Below are 18,237 nucleotides of genomic sequence, written 5' to 3'. Positions count from 1 at the left end.
TCATAACAATTTGGCAACCACAATTTTCTCACAACTTTAAACCTTATGGAAACTTTTGTTACTGCAGGTTAATTATTGAGAACGCGTTGGAGGAATGTGAAAACGATTTCGATTCAGCAATAAAGTTCTTGCTCCATTTGTATGTAGAACCCCACAAAATGTAATGTGGATCCTATTTATCAATATCCATCGCGAGTGTCTACTGAGATTCTATTGGCTGATGAAGGTAAAATTTGAACCTCTGGATGATGCCTATGTTCTATAATGTTATGTTGATACCATCTAAGCTTTCTTCACGTGGTATATCTTTCTAAACTTAAGTTTCCATCCAAACTCATGAGGGTTTTAATTATCAAACTATCTTGAGAATTCTTGCGAAATTCCTATGTTCTGAACGGGGGCCCTATGAAATCCGTTTTTCGGTGCCAATGTTAATTTGTCTACTGATGAATTATAATACAATAAGGACCCCCTTTTCTTAACTTCATTACTATTCACAACAACTTTTGTAACTGGATCATGGTTTGCTATGAAATTAGTGACACAATTTTATCTCATGCAACGCATGATTCTGGTGTAAGTGTCAAACTTGGGCGCAAGAGTCTGATATGGTAGCCTAGGGAAAATAGAATTCAAGGATTTGATTGTATTTGAAATAAAAAAAACATGCACTAAGCCACTTGTTTATATAGCCACAAAAGGTTACTCAAATAGTCAAATGTGCAATGTGAATGAACCTATCACTAAGCAAAAAAGGCAACGGCACAATGAGAAAAAGTTGCTTATTAAGACAATCACCCATACAGAAAACATTTCAATTCCTTCACTCTGTGCTTCTCACAACCTCTAGGTCCCCCTCTTCTCCATAGACTTGACTCTTGTCATCTCCTCCTTTCTCTAAAATCTCATTTGATTTCAACATTTCACCAAGCAAGATTTCATTACAAAATATAGTTGAACCTGTATCAATCTACTGATCCAGGGCTTGATACAGTTTAAACATGTCGGTTACTGAATCTTTAATTTTGGGACCCGACAAGAGTATTAGAGGTTTTTGAGAAGTCCATGATCATTCGTGTTGGTGCAGAAGCAATGGGGAGCTTTCAGAAGGTAATTCTCATTCCTTCCTAGAGCACTTCATAACTTTCAATGCTGCTTGCTAGTTCTGACTTTTGATGTGGTTATGATATATCGTGTTCTTTCATCCTTTTCCACTCTAGGTTACCAAGGTATCATTGTTCATACTGGATAACCTAATGAATGTTAGCAATTAATCTTGTCATTAGTGAATAAGCATGTTTAGTTTGGTCATGTGCATGTAGCGTGTACGTGTATAGGTTTTGCCCAATGTTATAGTGTGTGGCACCTAAGGAAGTGCATGGTTGTACTTATGATATGTGCGTGTTGAGAGCTGTGGGATGCGGCTGCACAGGAGGTGTCAAATATCTAAAATGTGTAAGGCGTATGCTTGCACGTAGCTGCATGATTTAGTTAGCTAAAGGATAAGATCAAAGTAGTTGGCTGCATGTGTGCATGTGTAACTGGTCATACAGTAGTGCTGCAGTTCAGGATAACACAAAATGAGTTCCTGGCTAGAGAATAGGTCCTGGATCATGGCTTTGCATTGCATGAGTCTCGCTGGATCGGAGTTGATTAGCCGGCTGTTAGTTTCAGGCATGTAGTTTGAATTTATATAAGAGAAGGAAATGATGTGAGTATGTGGCTGCATTAACCAAAAAAGCTAGCTGCTTCTCACCACTCATAGCATTGATGGTGGTGTTGGTCGAGGTCACAACAAGAGGTTTGATAAATTTAAGGTGATGTGCTATAAGTGTCAAGAGTTAGGCACTTTTCATATGAATGTCCAGAGAAAAAAAAAAGGGAAGGAAACAACACTCCTTACCTCTGCGTCAAGCGACGATGAGCTTGCGCTGCTGCTGTTAGAATTAATGGGCTAGGCCCAATTTACTCTCAATAAATTCCATTGGCCCCCACAATTAATGCTATGGGGATTAATACCACTTTGGAAATTTAAGTTGGGAGATCTCAACTTAAATAGAGAGCTATTAGAGAGCCCTATTGACTGGTTGAGGTGGTGGTGGGACTGCCACAGCACGCGAGCCGAGCCGAGGCAGTGGCATGGCGAGGCAGGCAGTTGTTGCTGCTGGTCCCTCTCTCTCTCTTAAATTTTGCAATGGACGGGAATTGAATCCAATTCGTTCAGTGCAATTGATACGATTTCAATATAGGCAAGATTACTAATGGTCATGTAACGGACGAATCAATCCCGACTTAAATAGGATAATTCCGTTGTTGCTGCAGTAATGGATTGATTCTTCTCTCCCTCCCGTGCACTATAAAAAGCCACCACCGGGAAAGACAAATGACACCGCACAACTGCTTTGTTCATCCTCTCTCTTGCTTACTCTTCCTCGGAAACACTTTGTGCCGCGGTCCCGTTGTTACTGCAGTAACGGATTGATTCTTCCCTCCCTCCCGTGCACTATAAAAGGTCACCACCGGGATAGACAAATGAAATTGATGTGACCATCAAGTATAGGCATACAACCAAGCATGATAACTATAAAACATTGCCAAAGAATACATCGGATGAATGGAGGATTTACAAGATATTCAAGTCCAATGAGTATTGGAATCCAGTTCGGTCTCTGGAGACAGCACTGACTTCAACGGACCCTAGCGTCTTCATGCCAACTCTGATTTGGGTGATCTTGGACTTGATGGAAAACTTATCTCGTCACCTTTCAAACACATCTAGTCTCATATCCAAATCCATCTCGAGTCAACAGGAATCGTCAAAACAAGACAGTGTTGTTGCTGAAACCGAACTTGAGCCTTGGGCCTTGAAATAGACTAGATCCATCTCGGAAGTGTCTCCCTCCACCTCCATGAATTAGCACTTAACCCGACCTCTATTTTCCTCTATAAATGTCTATGTATACCCTCTAGAACAATCGGGTTTTATTTAGTTGAATTTTGCCAAGTGACATTCACCTTGCCTCTAGTCCTCGCTCGATTAGTCCGCAACTATATATATTCAGAGCCCCCAATATATACACACATACATACTTAATCGGAATGCACTTCAATTTTGGATCAAATTTAAATAACTGACCACAATATATATATCAAGCAGATTAAGTTTTGGAGGGTGTACATTTTCCCTAAAAAATACCATGCATTAAGATATATTTTCAAACAGTTCGCAAATAAATGTAGATTCTGCAAGAGTCCATCTATTTTCAAAACTGCACGTTAATCTGAGCCAAGTTAATTTGGCGAATGTATAATCTAATTGAACCATAAATTAGTATATGCACACGTTAATTAAATCCCTCCCCCCTTTTCTAAGGTGGTGTTTGGATCCGGGGATTAAATTTTAGTCCATGTCATATCAGATGTTTGACACTAATTAGAAGTATTAAATGTAGGCTAATAATAAAACTAATTGCATAAATGAGAGCTAATTCGCGAGATAAATTTTTTTAAGCCTAATTAATCCACAATTAGCATATGTTTACTGTAGCACCACATAGGCTAATCATGGATTAATTAGGCTCAATAGATTCGTCTCGCGAATTAGTCCATGGTTATGGAATGGGTTTTTTTATTAGTCTACGTTTAATACTTCAAATTAGTGTTTAAACATCCGATGTGACAGGGACTAAAAATTAGTCCCTCCAAAGAGGACATAAGACTAGCCTTTCGCTATTAGACTATCACACGCTTACACAAGGGGATGGCTAGTACAGTAGTAGGTGATGTGATAATAAATCACGAAAAAACAACATGCTGCAAGTTGCAACTACTACCTGGCAACAATTTGAAATAGCTGTGTAGAATTAATATACAAATTTGACCAGAACAACATAACAAAAATATGGGAAGCTTCCAAAGCTGCTCATCAATATCGATCCCTTATTTCGATTGTTGCTCACTGCAGTTATGGGTGATGATGTATATACGTACGGGCTTAATGGTGGAACTCCATATCATCAACTACATGAAATATTGACATTATCAGGATCGTAGTGTACATGTTTTATGTGTTCATCGAATATAGTTGACACTCGTTATTGGCCGAGCAAAATGCATGGATAGATAGATGTTTAAACCTATGATTATAATGATCATACCGTAATTAATTGTTCCTCTCATGTGAGGCCCTGCATATATATACATACGGTGCATGACAACTGTGGTAGAGATCATGATGCATAAATGTGTACTTATGTTTTTTTCCAGTCAAAAATAGCATATACTTAAGTTTCTGCTGCCAGCAGGTGGCATCAGTGACACACAGCTCTTTTTTTGGCACAAGGTAATTAAATGGATTTAATGTACTAATGATGAGTATTCCTTCTTTGCAATGACTATGTTTAGAAGTATCTGTGAGATATACAGCTCATAGAAGAGGGGAGAATGGGGAGATAAGGCTATAAGTCTACTGTTCAAATTAAAACGTTACACATTGCATGCATTTAATCGAGCTAAATTATTTATTTTTGGACTATGTAGTTTTATGTTTTAGTTTCCTCTTATATATATATCCCCTTCTCCCTAAGCTTACAGATGAAATCCCCACTAGAACAGTAACCTCCTCATACTGTCTCTATTGTCCATCACCATGCTTCCTTCTCCCGACGATAATAGCAGCTCGTCCCCTTCCAGTAAGACTAATCCAAGTGAGAAGGTACATCAGAATACTCTCCACTGAAAGAAATTTTCTTAGTGCTTTTAACTTCATTGTTTGATTATTTCGTTTTTCTGTGTGTAATTTAAGCGTTCTCTCTATTCTGCTTCTTTGTGCATGTACTCCTACATTTGGGGGGTGTCCTAAAAGATTGTTTCCTTTTGAAGCAGGTGTTTATTATCTATAAAATGTATTCTCATCCTCAACTGACTAACAATTTTAATCAGATCACATGAGATCTAACTGATTCCTACTGATTTAGTCCATAGTTGAATTCCTATAGATTCCCTTCTGATCGGCACTTCTCATTGAACTTTTGGGGGTAAAAAAAAAAACTTGACATGCAGGGGTAAGACAACCCCCAGGCATCCTACGTAGAATAAGACCTAAATCTACTATTAATTACTATTTCCATCTCAAAAATGACTTCTTTTAAGGTTTGTCTAGGTGCATAGTCAGAAATAAAGTTCCATTTTAAGCAGCTGTTTATTATCTATGTATTATCATGCTCAAATAACTAACAATTTTAGTCTGTTCACACCAGATCTAACTTTGATTCCTAGTGAGTGAAAGGTATGTTTGGCACGGCTCTAGCTCCAGCTCCACCTCTCTTGGAGCTGGATTCCAGGCACACAGTTTCAGTTCTATCTAAAATGGGAGTAGAGGCTAGAGCGTTCTCACAAAATGAACTAGAGATGTAGAGCTGGGTTTAGGCTACTCCACAATTCCACTCTAGACCCAACTCCTGAAGTTAAATTTAGGAGTTGGAGCTCTAACAAACATGCCCTCGGTCCCTAGCTGAATTCTTATAGATTTTCAGTCGACACTTTTCCTTAAACTTTTGGGTGGAAACCAACTTAGCCCCAATTCTAAATCTACTTAATTACTACCTTCTATATTTCAACTATTGGATACTTTTTTCACAAGACTTAATTAATCCATGAACTCCAAAAGGTTTTTACACTCTCTAATCCAAGTGTCACAATTCTTTGATTATGAAGTAGTATCATAGTTAATTTTAAATTTTGTGAAAAAAAATGCATAAGCTTTCCAAATTAATGTGTGAACGGACCAATGCAATCTTTATACAAGATTTGATATTCAATCAGAGCAAAACCTCAAATTAAGTAATAGAAAGCAAGCAACTCCTCGAGGAATATATAAGAGATGAGACCTTGGAGTTCAAGAAATTGTCCAAACTAGATAAAATGCCCCAATGAATAATACTATACCACCTATAGGACAGCAATACTGAACATCTGTTCAAAAGTCAAAACAATTCCAATAATTTCCACCGAATTTTCTATTTATTTTTTAATTTAACTTCTGGCTGATTAATTCATGATACTTTGCATATGTTTCAAAATTTCTTTAGTAGTTGAAGATTGATAATTGTATGTCCTGTCAATTCAATAACTAAACAAATAACTGTCGATTTTTTTTTGTTTTGTATTATGTCTTTTCATATATATATTATAAACTGTTCAAGATGTCCACAGAAGATTGATAACTCTATATCATGATGAATTCCAGGGGGAGGAAATTACGGTGGTGGAGGAACCAATACTGTTCGACAACAATCAAGAGGAGGACAACAGTTCAAACCCACTGAATTTATTGGCTGATACATCAGAGTTGTTTCGGAACATGGATGATGATGAGTCACCCCTGTGGCTGAACGTACTGCTGAGAACCATATTCTGGAGGAAGTGTGACGTGCATGATCAGCTTGAGAATGCACATAGGGCTGAGGAAAGCATCTTCTGCATCAACTGCCTCAAGACAATATGCCCACACTGCACACATGATGAACCGAGCCACCAACTCCTCAAGGTCCGCCGCTACATCTTCCGCAGCGTCGTCCGCGTCAAGGACATGCAGAATTTTGGGATTGACATGTCTTACATACAGGTACTACTTAGATATAGTTTGCACTGTGGTTAATCAACTTGGAAAATTTTAGTTAATTTAGTTTCCCTAGGTCCAACTAATTTAATTAACTTCTTTCGATTTAATTAATCATGCTAGGTCAGTTTGTGTGCAATAAACACTTTGTTGAATCTTTGAAACTCCTATATATCATGTTATTTTTTATGTAGGCAACAACTAAGTATATATTTGATACTTTTATATGCTTATCAATGATCTGATCATTATTTGCTTCATTTTCTTATTAAGTCTTAGCATTAGGAATGATAATTTATTCGTGCCGATATGTGTTTGAAGACAAATTGTCTGGTCCTCTTAGAACCCTGCAAACCCATACTAAGCGCATCATGTATACTGCTCATCCACTGATCAGCTAGCTAGCACCCCACAGCTCAAACTCAATTTGACACAATTAGAGTCAAATCACTTAATTTCTAATGAAATGAGAACAAATAAGTTTTAAGATCAAGTGATTGTGCAGTAACTTAGTAAAGGATATGTGTCTAGCAGCCTAACACTACTAGGATAAATGGATATAATGATCCGGAGGTGAATGCCCTGATCATTAGAACTCAATTTTAAGCTCGAAGTAAAAGATTTTATTCTTTTCCAACACATATGGAGTGGTTATAAAACTGTTTTATTAGCTCATCTGCAATGCATAATTTGGTGCATACATATATTTATTCAAAATATGTATCTAAATATCATTGTAGTTATGCTAGCACATATGCAAAGATATTTATACTGATGCATCCATCCCATGAAATTAAATTCGGTGTTCTAAGATGACAACAACAAGCACTTAAGCTTGTTGAGATTTTATTCAGATCATAGTAATTTGTATAATTCAGTAACAACTGAGTGATAACACCTTGAACATAAACAAGAGTGTCCACAAACACGAAACCACACATGTTCTAGCGTTAAGTTCTGGACAAAAGCGCCACTAATAAACTGTGCAACAGATGCACACAAAAATAGTTACAAATTAATTAATAACATAAACATTTCCCATGGAAACCTAACAGCGTTACTGAAGACAATCAGTAATTACTATCCATTCCCTCACATATGATAGTTAGTGGTAATTCATCTTTTGTAGTACCACAATAACAAATTTGATCAGTAACTTACTTTCCCATATATGTTATCCCGCAATAGTAGATGGAGCCATTAATTAGATCGACCCAGAACCTCTAACTAAGTCAATTCTTCATAAACCCTTTTTGCCTGATCAAGAGACTACACGTCATTTTCACAACCATGCATACATTTGATTGTACCCAAAATTTCCAAAACTGACTACATCTTAATAATTGTGCTCATACAGAAACACATCTATGTACAAGCCTGGAAATCATGCTTGGTTTCCATATAGTTTATAATTGGTATTCATCTATGCTGACACCTAATAGATGTGATGGAATTTATGTTCATATGCTACTTTCCAGTCATGTCCTTTTGACATTATACATATTTGATATCCTTACAACTATATGATGCATATTTTGTAATTATCCTCTGATACATTGTATGCATTGGTTTTCAACATTTTATATATTTGTTTTTCTTTTGCCTACAGTACTCTTTCATGCGCGCATTTTCTTGACACACTAACGGATTCAAATAATATCGCTCTAGTGCAGAGATTATATATGTCCAGTGAAATGTTATCTAAAAATTAAAACTATGATCCGTATTGTCATTCTGATAAGTGACAGTAAGATTCCCTATAATTTTATTGAGCTTGCACTGTATGCATTGGTTTTCAACATTTTATATTTGATTAAGAATTCAACATTTCTTCCTTTGTATGGGCTTCAGATGATTTCTAAAGCACTATTTAGGCTACCACCTTTTGAGCCATTAAATTTCATTCATCACTTGTATTAACATATTTATCTTTCTATTTGCAGACATTCAAATGCAATGGGCACAAGGTAGTGCACCTAAGGCCCATAAAGAGGTCAGAACATCATAGACCTAAAGATGGAACACCTCATTGCACGAGTTGCCACTGCTGGCTACACAATGCACCCAGCCTTACCTGTTCACTTAGCTGCAAGGTTATTTTTATCACACATTAACTACTATTTATATATTTATATATATCTTGTTATCATCATCTCGACTCAATTGTTTTTCATTAATGGACAAGCTTATGCTATGGATAATGTTTTTGATTCTGCTTTACTAGATTTCATGTTAATTACTCACACTGTTGTTAAATTATAATCATGGTAAGTAGAGTATTGGCTATTGTTAATTTTGTTTAGATTTTCTCTTCTTCTGACAGAAAAAGGTAGGCATATCCCCAGATGACTTCTCAGGGCCTGAAGCTTCAACTCGAGTTTCTCGTTCACGAAATCATGCATCAAATGTCAATCAGAAACATCCAACCAATACAAAGCTGCGTAAAAAGCCTCGCAAGCAAGCAAACCCTGAAAGGGCTCCATTCTTCTGATGTGAATGCGCCCCCAAAATGCTGAATAATTTAGCTACAAACCAGCTTGTATGGATCGGTGCTACCTATTTGTCATGTTTAAGTTGTGCTGTGCAACATGTTTGTCATATTCCTGTTGCTACCTGGCATTAGTTGCCTTCTCATTTGCTGATACTTTGTCATTATCAAAATAATAATTTAGTTTAAACTGGCGAATATTGTTTCTGATTGACTATTGTTTTATCCCTTCTTTTGTTTTTTTATTCTGAGCTCAAGTGTTGCATTTTCTTTGAGATGTGTGTTTCTTGATTTGTTCAGTGACTTCGGGAAGATTATTATCTCTCCCTACCAAACTATTCGAATATTCAATATGCGAGTTGACATGAGTTTGTTAACTTATATTGAAGTCTATCTAGTCATGCATTCGTTGTTATCTTGGTCCGAAGTCCAAACTAGTATATAAACAGTTTAGGCAACGACGAAATACTGCAATTATGAAATTATGTTGAAATTCAAGATATCGAACCCCTAGACTAAAAATCTCTTATAGATCAATAAGGAGGAATCTTGTTGAGCCAACTCATTGCTACCCAAAGAATTTTGTCCGACTCCTGAATACATGCATATTATTTCATTTAAAAATGAAAGAGTCCAAGCCATCCTTTTGAAAAATATATATCACCACAAAAAGGGCAAATGTAGCTTTCAGCCGCCTCCCGTACCCTGGCCCAAACTTGCAATGCAGTGTTTCAATCATGCCAACTTGAAGATAATGGATGAACTACCATTTCGACATCATATTATTAGTAATTCATATTCAAGAAATCAAGTGTATCGATTTGGGGATATGGCATCTGCATTGCGAATTTTTGCTTTAATATTCCTTTGTAACTTGAATCGAGCAAAGCTACTGGCCGGGATGCAAAATCTCTATTTCAGTTTGTAGTCTTCCTAATGAGATGACGAAAAGACAAACACAGAGAACAAGAGCTCACGGACGCATGAGGTTCCTCGGGTCTAGTTGATTCTTTCATGCCCATTTAACACAAGTTCAAGAATGAAAACAAATAAGTACTAAGCACACCAAGCAAGCAGAAGAAGGGGAGGAAAAGCGGAAAACTCCACGCACTCACACCACAAATGGCACAAAAGGCACACAACACAAATTGATGTAGCATCACACCCTTATGCACATGTACATGATTTTTTTTATTTTTTGAACCTTTTTAATTTTTTTTACTTTAAAAATAAACTCGATCTCCTAAGACTTATTTTTAAATATGAACCTTTTGGCCACACCAGATGGATTGGCATGGGGAAACAATGATATCACACTAGTCTAGTTACCATGGCAACATTATTTGAAACGCAGCACATGCTACAAGGTCAACAACTCTACCCATCCCCATGCATGGCAGAAACTAAGGTACATGCATTATTGGTACGGAGTTGCTAGAAATATGGCGCCATATGCTATAGTCTATTTTTTTCAGCCACTTTGCACAGTAGTTACACCTCATTTACACTCCACTTACATATGTAATTAGTATGTAATTTTTAAATTTACATATGTAATTTTAGTACTTACATATGTAATTTTGAGACTTATATTGTATATACACTAAAATTACATATGTAATTTAGGGACTTACAATGCAAATACATGCCGATTATTTTTTGATGAAAAATATGGCGCCATAAATATAGCTACACCCTTATTGGTATGCTTAGCTCGCTCTTTCTTCATGCCTTCGGTTGCTTATTGCTTCAAGAGAAAGTTTAAATGAATTATATAAAAGAATCTATCCATCCAACAGGTGAAAATCTTATGGATCGGTTGTTTAGAAAGTCTCAGTTGGATTTGTTTTTCCTTGAATACGCAATAGAACTGTTATCATTTCATTAAAGAAGAATGGATTAAAAATGTCATTGTACAAACACAAACCCCAAGAGAAAAAAAAACAAACAAGCTAAGCCTAAACACGCCTAGAGATAAGTTCTGAAAGGTGCTTGGCCCCCGTTGTACACCACAAAACACCCTCCTCTCTAATCGCTCTCATAAACCCCACTAATATCAGCAGACACGGAATTAAAAACAGCATTGCCCTGTGTTTCCAAAGCACCCAAACAACAAGGATGACCCAATCATTAAGGCCATGTTCAACGCTCCAGCGTGGAGCGTGGTCTCACCACACCCGAGACGAATATTCGTGCCACATCGCCCGGGACCGCACCCTCGCCTAGCGTCACGACGCTCTGCTGAGGGTCGCGTGGTTTGGGCAGCTTTTGGGCGAGGCACGTGTGAGGAGCCGCGTTGGAGAGATGCCTCGCCCCAAGCCGTCGCCCCGCGCCGTTGCTGCAACGACCTCCCGCGCGAAGATGGCAAGGAACCGAGGAGGTAGATGGGGAAGAAGATGGATCTCGGCGCCGCCGTGGCTCGATCTGCCGCCGCCGCCTCGATCTGCCACCGCCGCCGCCTCGATCTGCCACCGCCGCCGCCTCGATCCGCCGCCCCCGCCTCGATTTGCCACCGCCGCCACCACCGCCACCGCGGCCTCGATCCGCTGCCGCGCGCTCGATCCACCGCCGCCGCTGCTCGATCCGGTGGGCACCGCCTTGATCTGTCGGATCGTCGCCGAGCCGGTCGATGCGCCGCCGCCGCGGCCTTGATCCGCCGCCGCGCGCTTGATCCGCCGCTACTGCGCCTCGATGCACCGCCGCCACCGCATGATCCGCCGCCGCGCGCTCGATCCGCCGCCGCCGCCGCTTGATCCGCCGCCGCGCCTTGATCCGCCATCGCCGCTGCCGCCTAGGACCAGGGAGAATGGCAGCGCCGGGAAGGGAGAGCCGGATATCTTGAGAGAGAGGATGGGAGAGATGGGGAGGGGAGATGGGGAGGAGAGATGGGGAGGAGAGAGGGGTTGATGTTTATATATGTATGTGATTTTTAGGGGGTATATTGCAAATAATGGATGTATATGCAAATAAAAATAACTCAAGGGTTTAAATGTAAAATGTGACTGACTGCCAGGTGCTGCAGTGCAAAAATGAAATGGGGATATGGCTTGCACTGTGTGAGGCATATCCCTACATGGGTGCTTGATCACTTTTCCTATGGGGGTGCACCCTGCATTGGGCATGCACTAAGGCTTTTCTTCAATTGCTTGTCCACTCTCTTAAGTGATCAGCCAAAATAACGGACGACAAGGGTGGCAGTTGTTGTCTTATCACACTGCACACCCCTAGGCAGATATCTGACTTGTCGCCCTGAAATGGAAAGACAATCGAGTGCCAAAGGCAAGAAAGCTTGCACTGACAAACCACCGTTGGTGGGGTGGTAGTGGCCCTATGCCCGAGCACCTTGTCGAAGACTTGCTCGGGTACCGCGGGGATTGTGCCTAAGCTTAGCCATTGTGGCCGAGAACTCGGGGCTTTGCATTACTTGTCGTTGATCTCACTCTGCCTTGTCATTATATCATTAGGGAGGGTCATGTGTTGATCTATGATCGGCGCGTGCCTTCTTCAACAAATCGGGAAAGAGATGATGTGGCACCAACACTCCCTGAGCCGTTGACCATGGGGACCCTGGTTCTTATGTGATTGGCAAAGTCCTTTGGCATGGTTGAACTGGAGCAAGCGTATAGGACGGGGGATGGATGCAGGCTTCCCATGCAGGGCGAATCCATCAAAGTAAGCTTCAATAGTTTCTAGAGTACCCTTTGATTATTAATTTTGAACTACATATGATATCTGAGACAAACATTCCATGGAGAATAGCAACAGGATTCGGGAGGTTGACGAAGATGAACATGAGCACTTGGGATGATCGTGACTGGGCAGAGGCTGAAGTGGTATGCTTTAATGACCCATTTGGCCAATTCGATACTTCAGGCCATAACAGTTGTTTGGCTCATAACAGATTAACTCCTTTAAAATGGTTCGACTGGAGCAAGCATATAAGACGATGGTTGTAGGCTTGGTGCAGGGGTGGATCCACTAGGTAGGGTTCATTAGGCTTTAGCCTACCCTTTGATTTTACCAAAAAAAAAAAGAACCTATATGATATATGAGATGAGCGGCATTGGATAAGAGGAATATGCATTGGGAGGTTGAGGAAAATGCACAGGAGCGCTTGGGGTGATTGTGATTGGTGCGGAGGCTAAAGCCGTATGCCTTAATGGTCGGCATTTCATGCCACAACCCACTAGTTATTTGGCCCATAATATATTAACTCCTGGCAGGGTTAGAGTATAACAAGAGTGTACGACACGACCAACATGCCATGGCTACATGTTATTGGTGCTATATATTAAACACCGACACATGTATATAGGATAATACCACTCCATAATCCCCATTGTAATTTTGAAAAGAAAAATCTGTAATTTATAAAATTACACAAGGCTAAGCTAGTGGGAGCTCATTACAGATTTTTATAAATTAATTGTACTTGTACATGCACATGTCAGGTGCACCCCAAAATTCAATTTTTATACAGCTTGCACTGGCCAATTAGATTGCTTAATTTTGACATGAGGAGGAACGGCTGACCCTTGAGCTAGGTAGTAATTAACAGTGCTCCACTGGCCCTTAAACCTTACTCCAATCAATAGTGATTAATATACAGCACACGCCAGATATCTGTACATGTCTGATCGCGCGCTGGCAATAGATAGATAGATAAATGAGATACAAAAATAACCTGTACTGCACATAAATCCTGTATATGTGCACAACAGCAAACGTACACATCGAAATCTTTTATCTGTACTGCGGATGTAGACATAGTACGTAGGTAAGATTAGCAATACCTGTACATCCTAATCAAATACCTTTGAGTGAGCAAGATAAACTCGTTATATATTATTCATATATATGATCTCCAGAAAAGAAGCAGCAGAGATATATAGGTGCAAAATATATGTACGCATATATAAACATAATTGGAAGATGATGAATTGGGTATATTGATGCCATCTTGAAGCTGTTACTCATAAGAGCAAGTACAATAGCAGGCTATAAGCATATTTCAATGAGATAAAAGAGCAGAGAGAAGTAGCGGGCTACACATTTGTAGCCAGCTGTAGCACGGACTCTAAGATGCATGTGTGTATGATAAGTGGGACCATATATTAATTATGCAGTATATGTTTATAGATAACTATTGTACGAATTGGCTATTAAGTTGGCTATAAATGATTTGGAGCCGGCACTTGGCTATGCTATTAAACTTGTTGTAAAACCCTTCCCCGGAATCCCGGATGCACTGCGAGCATTTACCATGACATTAATTATCGTGTTAATTATTATCCAGGTATTAGCTAGCTTGCAAACACCTGCTAGTGGAGTAATGTTGGAAGATTTGCCTGCACAGTGACAACTCACGATACGCGTCAGGTCAGGCCTATATATACCCGTTTTGTCCATCGATCACCTCCATCCCAAACTCATCTATAGCCTCTAGTTGTAGCAGTAGTCAGATCGAAGAGAGGTGTTGGATCGATCATGGTGGCGAGTAGGCGGAAGATGGAGAGCGAGGAGGCACGGAAGGTGTGCTTCTCCAAGCGCCGTGCGGACCTCTTCAAGATGGCGAGCGAGCTGTCCGTTCATTTCAACGCCGACGTGGCGGCCGTCGTCTTCTCCCCCGCCGGCAACAGGGCCTACTCCATCGGCGACCCGTCGGTCATGGACCGCTTCCTGTCGTCGTTGCCGGCGCCGGCGCCGCCGGCGGAGACCGAGCCAGAGCCAGAGGTGGATTGGTCGGTGATGGAGGAGCTGAGCAGGCAGTGTGGCCAGCTGCAGGCCATGGTGGACGCGCACAAGGCGCGCCTGGAGAAGGCGGAGGAGAAGCTTCGCGAGAGCGGCGCGGCGGCGTGGATGATGGATCTGGAGGCGGAGGTGGGTCGCATGGCGCCGGAGGATGTGCTGGCCATGGTGACTAAGCTGGCGGTGCTGCGGGACGGCGTGGCGGAGCGCGCCCACGAGATGCTGCGCGAGGCGCTGCTCGCTGTCGCTGCCCCGACCCCGACCACCCCCACCACCCCGCCGCCCGCGGGCTTCTGAATTCGAGATCTACCACCTCTCCATGAAATGCATCTCCATGAAGAATAAACTGATCTCACAGTCGTCACAGATCGAGATCGACCTAGCTTCCCTTTTATTTTGTATTAGTCGTCATCGTTCCATCGTCGTCCATGCATTGATCGTTGTATCCGCAGTTTGAAGTTTGCTTTCGCTTCCATCCATCCATGGAGATTTAGTATTTTGTATCCCTGCATCTTATTATGTCCTGTTGCTGTATCGTCATCTGCTCAGCGTTTCTTCACCTCCATGTATTGGCTGCAGCCACCGGATGTAATCATCTTTATTTTGATAAAGAATTATGCATTAGCTACATTCTTGTGTTCTTCTTCTTGTTATATATTGTTGTTTTTTTTTTTGGAATACGCAAGGAGCACATTTTTTCTATTAAGAGGAATAAAAGTTATTTACAATGAAATACAAAACAGCAGGGGACTGAGACAGGATAAAAGCACAAAATCAAAGTTATATATTGTTGTTAAATTTCTCTCGGACCATAACAGAGTGACACCCCGCTAGCCACATAGTAATTAGTAGCACCCGCAAGAAATAAGAAAAAGCTCTTCTGGTTGTTTTCCTCTTCATGGAATAAACAGTTCAAGTTGTTCTCACAAGACGAGCGCGAAAGTGAAAATGACTTATTACTTTACAAGCTCTATTTTAATAATAAAGTTAAAGTCATCTTACACCCTACGTGCTATCTTTATATATACCAAGATTGTTTCAAAGCTAGAAATGGAAACCATTACAATATAAAGTGCAAATTAAATTAGCCAGAGCCTGACAATCCACCTATGTACTACCTCTTCATTCTTCTTGGGTTCAAGAGGATAAGGCCTCTCTTCTCATTGCCATGTCTATACCAGTGTGAAAGAAGTCGGCTGACTAGACCAAGTCGGCTAGATGAACTAGGAACAGGATTTGTTGTTTGAACGTTAAAAAAAGCCGATTAGTCCAATTAATGGATCCATTAGCGACTAATTACTGCTTAATTTGATTAATGGGCCAAGCCCCACACATATGGTGCTGGTTTCCACTTCGTTTGCTAGTGATAGTTACAAACCTACAATCATGGCATGATCCACAGTAGAAACTATTTTGTTGCAATTGGCTGAGTATTACCAGCAACATTAACATACTAGTAATTGGTTGAGTGCTAAAAGTATAATTGGTTTAGTAGTAACAATATAATGTATGTTTAAATGGAAGCAAAACTGAAATATGAAGCAAATATACATATTTTTCTGTGAAGGACAAATTTCGAATTATTCCGACTAATCGTCCGTATTCCGATTAACTGATATCCTATCAGTTTGACACCTATTTTCCGTCTTTTAAAACACTGGTCTCTACCCAATCATCTCCACTTGGACATGTTGCATTGAACGATTCAATTCAATGAGTATTTATCTTTGTTCACTCTGGATATTTCAACCCTTCATTATGTTGAATTGAATCTCCTATATACTTAAATTTGTACTAGAAAATTAAAATGAACCAACAATGCATTTAAATATGTGCTTTAGAATGAAATGCAACGCGTTTAATAATATTAAATCTAAATCGATCTACATTCTAAAATAGAGTTATTTTAATAGAATTACGTTCTTTTTCAGTTCACCTAAAAAAGGGACCACTATTTTTTTTTACAAAGCTAAAACGACACAAATTTACATGACCAAGCAATGGTGCTTATGCAAGGTACCTTGCCTCAAACATATGCCCAATATGAGCAAACAAAAAAAACAATCGTCTTAACAAATATTAATTTACTCCATTCGTCCCAAAATATAAGTATTTTTAGCTATGAATAAAATATAAGCATATTATTCATAGCTAAAAATGCTTATATTTTGGGACGGAGGGAGAGTAACTGCAAATATTGTATCCAGCTAAAAAAATATTCAATCAAACCATAAACTAGTATATATTTTTGCCTGAAATAAAATCTGGTAACTATTTCCAGTGGACATATATACAAGTAGATATGGCCATAAAATATAATTTTCAAGAAACATTACAAAACTTTTGGACTGATCTAGCTAACTGTGCAGTGCTAGCAAATATGGAATCATCTAATAATGGATAGAAAAGATAGTACAAAAGAAACACAAACAACATTCAATATATACCAGCCAGTAGATTCAAGCGTTCGCGCGATAATGATCTCGCTCCCTATTAAATGTTATGATATGTAAAGTGTATAGATATTCTAAAAGAGTTTTTGACGAACAAATTTGACAGCAAGTTTAGTTACAATCTTTTTAGCTATAATGGAAATATTATCATGATAACAAATAATTAACCATAATTATGTCTAGCATGTGAAATTTATTGTAAATCTTCTATTAGCATGTTAAAGAAAAAATATAAAATTTATTGTGGTAGTAGGATTATTTAGTTTTAAATCTAACTCATTTCATATCAAATTTTATAAACATGCTTGATTTTGATATGGGTTAAGTTTTGAACATCCTATTTTTAAAACAATAATTTTTGAACCATTTGAGAACGTTGGTATTTATTAGAATTGTTTGTATTATTCTAATTTACCAGAAGTATTTATGCCAATGTTACACTTTTTTTTTGGAATAATCATCGGAGGAGAGAATGTTACACTTTTTACATCAACTCCCTTTTTCTTTTTCTTTCTTTCATAAACAACGGAACTGTTTAATGGTCACCTTCTAGGTCATTTCTTTTTAATCTGATCAAAGTTACCCATGATATTTTTTTTACTCACGGCCCCAGGCCTTCTCCCAAGGAAGTCTACATCTACTCCTTTTTCATTTTCTCTTTCATGAACAGCGGGATTATTTAATGGTCACCTTTTGGATCATTTCTTTTTAATCTGATCAAAAAGTTACCCATGATATTGTTTTACTCACAGTCCTAGGCCTTCTCCTAAGGAAGTCTACATTTTTTCCTTTTTCTCTCTTTCATGAACAGCGGGACTGTTTAATGGTCACCTTCTGGGTCATTTCTTTTTAATCTGATCAAAGTTACCCATTTTTATTTTACTCACAGTCCTAGGCCTGCTCCCAAGAAATCTCCTGATTCTTCCGGT

The 18,237-nt window shown here is 39.3% G+C and overlaps 2 protein-coding genes across 2 annotated transcripts; both read left to right on the top strand.

Annotated features, from left to right (window-relative positions):
- The first annotated feature begins 1,092 nt into the window (after positions 1-1,092).
- Positions 1,093-9,110, top strand: LOC127784632 (protein RGF1 INDUCIBLE TRANSCRIPTION FACTOR 1-like). The gene is made up of 4 exons (XM_052311977.1): positions 1,093-1,110; positions 6,248-6,625; positions 8,563-8,712; positions 8,943-9,110. Exons 1-4 carry the CDS (start codon positions 1,093-1,095, stop codon positions 9,108-9,110), a joined length of 714 nt encoding a protein of 237 aa, XP_052167937.1.
- Positions 9,111-14,570: 5,460 nt separating this feature from the next.
- On the top strand, positions 14,571-15,435 carry LOC127785366 (agamous-like MADS-box protein AGL62). The gene has a single exon (XM_052312795.1). It carries the CDS (start codon positions 14,595-14,597, stop codon positions 15,150-15,152), a length of 558 nt encoding a protein of 185 aa, XP_052168755.1. The 5' UTR covers positions 14,571-14,594; the 3' UTR covers positions 15,153-15,435.
- Positions 15,436-18,237: the final 2,802 nt, after the last annotated feature.

The sequence above is a fragment of the Oryza glaberrima genome, chromosome 9 (genome assembly GCF_000147395.1).
Source record: "Oryza glaberrima chromosome 9, OglaRS2, whole genome shotgun sequence".
NCBI lineage: Eukaryota > Viridiplantae > Streptophyta > Magnoliopsida > Poales > Poaceae > Oryza > Oryza glaberrima.
The sequence above is the reverse complement of the archived record's forward strand: the minus strand, read 5'-3'. Positions and strand labels throughout refer to the sequence as shown.

Coding starts and splice junctions, on each gene's coding strand:
- LOC127784632 (XM_052311977.1), top strand. Junction 6,626..8,562: donor TTGACATGTCTTACATACAG/GTACTACTTAGA, acceptor TTCTATTTGCAG/ACATTCAAATGCAATGGGCA. Junction 8,713..8,942: donor CCTGTTCACTTAGCTGCAAG/GTTATTTTTATC, acceptor TTCTTCTGACAG/AAAAAGGTAGGCATATCCCC.
- LOC127785366 (XM_052312795.1), top strand. CDS start 14,595: ATGGTGGCGAGTAGGCGGAAGATGGAGAGCGAGGAGGCACGGAAGGTG.